This window comes from Simochromis diagramma, unplaced genomic scaffold (genome assembly GCF_900408965.1).
Source record: "Simochromis diagramma unplaced genomic scaffold, fSimDia1.1 OVJJ01000421.1, whole genome shotgun sequence".
Classification (NCBI taxonomy): Eukaryota; Metazoa; Chordata; class Actinopteri; order Cichliformes; family Cichlidae; genus Simochromis; species Simochromis diagramma.
Window position 1 is genome coordinate 2,307,606 of NW_024387250.1, and position 6,000 is coordinate 2,313,605.

Sequence of the window (6,000 nt, forward strand, 5' to 3'; positions counted from 1 at the left end):
CCACATCCAGGAAATCACAAAGAGGGAACACAGTCAGTTGAGTATTCACCTACGAGCAACTCGGAGCCTTGAGCCGACTTAATTTTGTGTGGAAGGTGTTAGGAATCCCACAAAAAAAAAAAAAAACCAGACCCCAAAATTAAATCTGTCATACTGTGAGTGCTACTGCACCACTGTGCTGCCTTTTACAACTTTTATTCATGCAACGAGAGAATGTGATAAAAATAAAACTGCATAAATGAGTCATCAGAGTAGTACATCTGGATTTCATTGTTATTGCTGTGGCTTTCAAAATGTCACCGAATGGGATCTGCTTCCCCCCCTGAATAATCACTTTAAATAATCAAGAGCATCAACTTTCAAATTGCTGTTACCCCCCAGTCTGTGCGAAACGCCGGTGGGGTGTTTCTGTGGCATGGCTGGAGTACACAACCTCCGGCCCTGCTTTTCTTTGATGTGCTCCGAAGCCACCCGCTACCAGGAACTGAAGATCAAAGACACGTGATTTTATCAAATAGAGCTCTTGTCGACTGTTTGTAATGCTTTATTCTTCATCAGGAATACCCACTCTGTCACCACGATGCCACAGGAGACACAGTGCTCTTTTAAAACCCAGTGGTGATCTCCCCGTTATCCAGATGAAAACGGATTTATTCAAACCTCCCATCAACCAACCCTATAAATAGAAGCTCGTGGAAAATCTTCTGAGAGAGAGAGAAAAAAAATAATCTGTGCTCTTAAGCTGTTATTAACATGCTGATAGAAAAATGTCAAATGTTATTTTAGAGCAGGGAATTTTCTGTGAAAAGAAGCATAACGCTTCCCGGTAATATTTATGACACAAATGTAAGATTTACTAAATGATGAAATTACCTGACAAAATACACAGCTGAGTCATACTTACTGTTGTTACTCCACATGCTATTTGACTGTGTGTGTGAGGGGGCTGGATTGTTAATGGTAATTTTCTTCAGATGGTGTATGCATTATGGCTTAGGGGCTCTAGAGAAGCAGTAGCTAAACTATTCTCGAAATGGGTTTGTCATCCAACTTGATGGAGGTTAGCCACCTTAAAAATCACGTGGAAATCTAGAGCTAGAGTAATTCTTACAAAAGCCATATAAATATCTTGAATGCTGTGGTGCTGATGCATGTTACGATAAACAAATTCCACATATGTGCGTTTGAAAAACGTGCCTGGAAATGTGACGTGGCACATAGCAGCGCTCATCTCCAGTCAACTGAACAGCTGAACTACTGCAATCAATATTTGTCTCTTCTTTGTGATAAGATAACTGCCACCTGTTATCCAGGGTGTTATTATAGCAATTGTTATTTTGGTACTTGCCACAGGAAACTAGCTCCATAACATTCCTGCAATCATTATTTCCCCACATCCCCCTCCAAAAAAGGTTGATTCATTATTTTTGGTTCATTGTGCCTTGATGAACACCCCTCCCTTCCCTGAAGTATGTAGCGTATTCCTCAAGGTGGGACGGTTCTCTGCTATCTGTTAAAATGCGAGCAGTTATGTGTCGAGAATGGCTTTCTTCGCAGTAGGTGAGAAAAAAAACACAACAACAAAAGATTAAAAAAAAAAAAAACTCCCCCTACTAAGTGATAACACGAATACACAGAGAAATAACAGCCCTTATCATAAATAATAATTCGCTTATCTACTTTTCAATGTGTGTGGATGAATAGGTGGTTTGTGCATGCATGGGTGCTTGATGCATGTATGCACATTAGTGAATTACATGTCAACTGAAAATGCCGTCTTTCCTCTGTATATTGTTATTGCTCGTTTCCAACAAACAGTGAAAACACGTTGCATTGCTCTATGGCAGCACTGCAAAAGTAGTATCCCTCTAGAACAGCTTTGAAAGAAAAGAAGAAAAAGCTTGTTTTTAAAATTAAATAACCTGAATACATTCCCGTATTTTCTGCAAAGCTAAACAATCCTTAACTCTTACATCTCATCCACAAGCTTTTTGTGTTGCATTGCTTGAGCATTGTGCTCCAATTGGACACTGCTGCATCTATGATCCCAATCGTTCCATTTGCCATACAGGTTGCATGCCAATAAAAATGAAGGATGTGTCCGTATTGACCGCTGCTGGTCTTTGTATGGATGACACTGACATAAATGTATATACACACAAAAAAAAATTATCTTTGGATTTGCAGCCATTTTAACTCTGCTTATGTGTACAAAAACAGCCATTTTAAAATTCACAGCAATGATAGTGCATTTTGAATTCAGTCCAACCAAATGAAAGACCCCCTTTTTAGATGGTTTGGTTTGTGCTGGTGTGGTCTTTACTACACCCAACTCCCCCGGCAGCTTTTTTCCCCTTTTATTCCTTCATCTTCTTCTTTTATTTTTATCTTGAAGTTGACTCATTTCTGAGCCAACTACACTAGATATATCTATGTGTGCTCTTTGTTTCATGGGCCATCACACTTCAAACATGCAATTAGGGCAGAGGTAGGAGTGACTGACGTGCACATTTATTTGACATGATTGCTATCTTCTCTATGCATACTTAATTCCATCTACAACTATTTCAGCATAAAGAAGAAAGATGACAGGATACTCACCTTCTTTAGGAGGCCGTTTAACTTCTGCGGTCAGATTGCAGATCTGCCCGGCTTGTAGTTGGGGTGACAAGCAACCCTCCGTTTGTGGATTCAAGGGTAAAACCACGTTGTTGAGCATGAGCATGCTCTCTGATTCTCCATCGCCTAAATGCTGAGGACATGTGCATTTCGTGTACACAATCCCACATGTCTCCACTGTCCCTTTTTCTAATTTCAGGCAGTTTTCCAGCCATGTACAAAGCACTTGACATCCAAATTGGCTAGGGCTGGCCTTGTTCAACACTAGAAACTCCACAATAGACTTCTCCTCCTCATCCAGCTTCTGTGGCGTCAATCCATTGTAATCATAAGGAAAAACTCTCCGTAGCTGAACAAAATTCTTGTCATACAGCAAAAATACGTAAATATTCTTTGAATCACACAAATACACTATAGACTCGTTGACTCTCAGCAGTTCATTGATCTTTTCATGTGAGTAATGGTCAAACTGATAAGCAAGCAAAGAGTATTCAGAGCAGCTCAAGTCTCGCTTGTATAGCTTCAGGTAGATGCTGTATTTGGTAGGGTCAGGGTTCTCCAGCGTCCATGTACAGTTTGTATAGTTCTTGGGAAACATTTCAGTCACTGAATATGATCCATAAATGACCCCCTTGACCAGAGTGGAACACCAATAATCTTGGGCACCAGTTAATCCAAACATAACCAGAAGATAGGTGGAAAATATATAAATCAACAGGTTTCGAACAGCCTTCATCCTATGTCATTTGGCCTGCAGGGAGAGATGAAGAGGATTACACAAAGGGATGTTAAAGCAGGGCACATAAACACATGATAGATTATCACTACCAAGTCTGACTAACGAGCTTACATAGTTCTTATTACATCCTGCCATGATAAGAAGGGGGGCAAAAAGACACACAGGTAAACCTCGGCAACATGTGTTTTGCATCTCCAGCCTTCATCACTATACTTTGTGCAAACATTGCCACCTTGTGGTTGCTTCGGCTATTATTTATTTATTTATTTTTATTTAGGGAGGTGGGTGCAATAATGTGAGTCATTTAGACGTTATTAATTGGGTCGTATTCGGTACGACACAATCCCCGGAGATATTCAAATGTAGCTATTTAGAAAATCTGGCGACAAAAAGGAAGAAACGGCAAAAGTGGCAGCCTTTGTAAGTCAGCGCAGTCCACGCGAGTTGTGGAAAATGTGCAACTGCTCATTTTACGCAGTAACCAGTATCTTTGCACATGAAGCTATGTTCTCTGTGAATGTTTGCTCACAGGACAGTTAGATAATATGAGGAAGACAAACTGACGTTATATATTTTTTATTATTATTTATTTGGGTTTTTTTTTATGTCCTGGCGTGTGCTCGGTCACTGCGAACTGTCGCCTCTTCCACACCACCTGCATGTCTCTGAATTTCAGGGCTTGACATATTTGACAATGCAATTTGATAAAGAGACTGTGTGTGTGTGTGTGTGTGTGTGTGTGTGTGTGTGTGTGTGTGTGTGTGTGTGTGTGTGTGTGTGTGTTGTATGTCTGAGCTTGCATGTGTGCGTGTGCGGATCTACATGTGTGTGTGTGTGTGTGTGTGTGTGTGTGTGTGTGTGTGTGCGTGTGTGGGAGAGAGAGAGAGAGAGAGAATGCAATGCGATGTCCTGATTGCTTTAATCCTACAGGCAATGCAGCTGTGAGCAGTGTCACAGCAGAATGCGCGCGAGGGTGTGTGTACGTGTGCGCCTGTGTGTCTGTGTATGCGCGCGTGTGTCTCGAACTGTGTGTTGCGTGTGTGTCTGTGTGGGCGTTCAAATCGCAAGTAGGCTAGAGATGGGCTACCAGTTTTCACATAATAGATCCATTTGCGCATATGTCTTCAACTTCTTTCTCTTTGAATCGTGAATCACGCCCGTCACATTACCCCAGAATTATATGTGCGTTATATAAGGATTTGTGGAAGCGGTGCTGAGTTGGATCAGCTTTCTGCCGCGATAAATTCACATGATTTCACGTCCTTCCACAAGATTCACGACCAGGGCTAGACGAGAAAAATAAAATCAGTATTCTGGAGACGAGAAATCAGTCAAGAGACGCTGATTTTATTGCCGGGCTTCTAAGAGCAATTTAGACTCGAGAGGAAATCTGAATATAGAGACACGTCGGCCACGGGCTACATCTCATGCAGTGTCACTTCGAGGCTCGGCACTTTAAAGTGATTTTTGGCTCTTAAGAGAGAGATCAGCTCTTAAAATTCCTCTGTTAAGCACCCTGGACTAATGTGAGCGGATGAACGCTCCAAAACCATCGTGATGAATATACGGGGCAAATGTTTGAGAGAGGGAGGCTAAACTTTAACTGACAGATGACATATGAAAATTGCCATTGCACTTGCTCGAAGACCTTCATCTCATAATAATAATAATAATAATAATAATAATAATAATAATAATAATAATAATGTCTTACCTTACACTGCGGAAGCTATGGCTATTTTTTCCACATACTTGACCACATCCTTTATAAATAAATTCTGCAGCCCTCCAGTGAATCAATATTCCCCATTCCCGACAATAGAAGTCCGGCGCAACAAGATGGTTCAATGGATGAAAATAAAATGCGTTACACTCCGGTCTGCCCGCACATATCCCCCCGTCTCCTTCTTCTGGGTTTTTCCCATCAAAACGGAGCGCAACAACACACGACAGCCACCGAGAAAGAGAGAGAGAGAGGAGAAGAAGAAGAAGAAGAAGAAAGGAGAAAGACCAGGAGAGACAGAGGGGAAGAAATTCTTGGAGTGACGACGAGAGCAATTCTTACAGTATTTACCATAAATTAATTCGGCAGACTCCACGTCTCTATTTCCCACCGAAATGTTTTCTCCATCAAGTCGCGCACCGACCCCCCCTCTCCGCAAAAAAGGGGGTGAATAGGGAAAAGAAAAAGAAAAAAAGATCCGTAGTGGGTGGATGTGAGATGTTGGGGGGTCAGTGAGTTACAACACAGAGAGAAATAGACGCGCTTTGCTTGGTGCTTGCAGAGCTCCAGGAGCAGGCTGCAATATCACGTCACACTCAGCCGCTAAGATAAAGCACGTACGTACGCTTCTTACTGCCGCTGCGTCTGGCACCGCCACCACTTTCTTCCCTGCCCTCCTCCTCCTCCTCCCCTCTTTCTTTCCTTCTTTCTTTCCTTCTTTTTTCTCTCTCTTTTTCCCCTCATACAGCCTCCCTTTAATTCGAGTCAAAAGGGTTTCCCCCCCTGAACTGGACCCTCTCAGTTGTGCTTCAGACAATACTGCGCTTTGCTGCTGCGCCCTTCTCCAATCAGGAATATTTCACGGATTTTTTTATTTTTATTTTTTGTTACATTTTTTTTCTGGATAAGAGGAGGGTGT

The 6,000-nt window shown here is 41.9% G+C and overlaps 1 protein-coding gene across 10 annotated transcripts in view; it reads right to left on the reverse strand.

Moving 5' to 3' along the window:
* adgrb3 (adhesion G protein-coupled receptor B3) overlaps positions 1-5,729 on the reverse strand; it is a 116,400-nt gene extending 110,671 nt beyond the window's left edge. For 7 of the 10 annotated variants that reach the window (XM_040001493.1, XM_040001492.1, XM_040001486.1 and 4 more), the window contains exons 1-2: positions 5,073-5,726; positions 2,602-3,370 (exon numbers count right to left, since the gene is read on the reverse strand). In XM_040001493.1, coding sequence (XP_039857427.1) covers positions 2,602-3,355 — 754 coding nt within the window. In that variant the 5' untranslated portion in view covers positions 3,356-3,370; positions 5,073-5,726. Of the gene's footprint in view, positions 1-2,601; positions 3,371-5,072 lie in introns of all 10 variants that reach the window. The other 3 variants (XM_040001491.1, XM_040001489.1, XM_040001490.1) reach the window with 2 other exon arrangements.
* Positions 5,730-6,000: the final 271 nt, after the last annotated feature.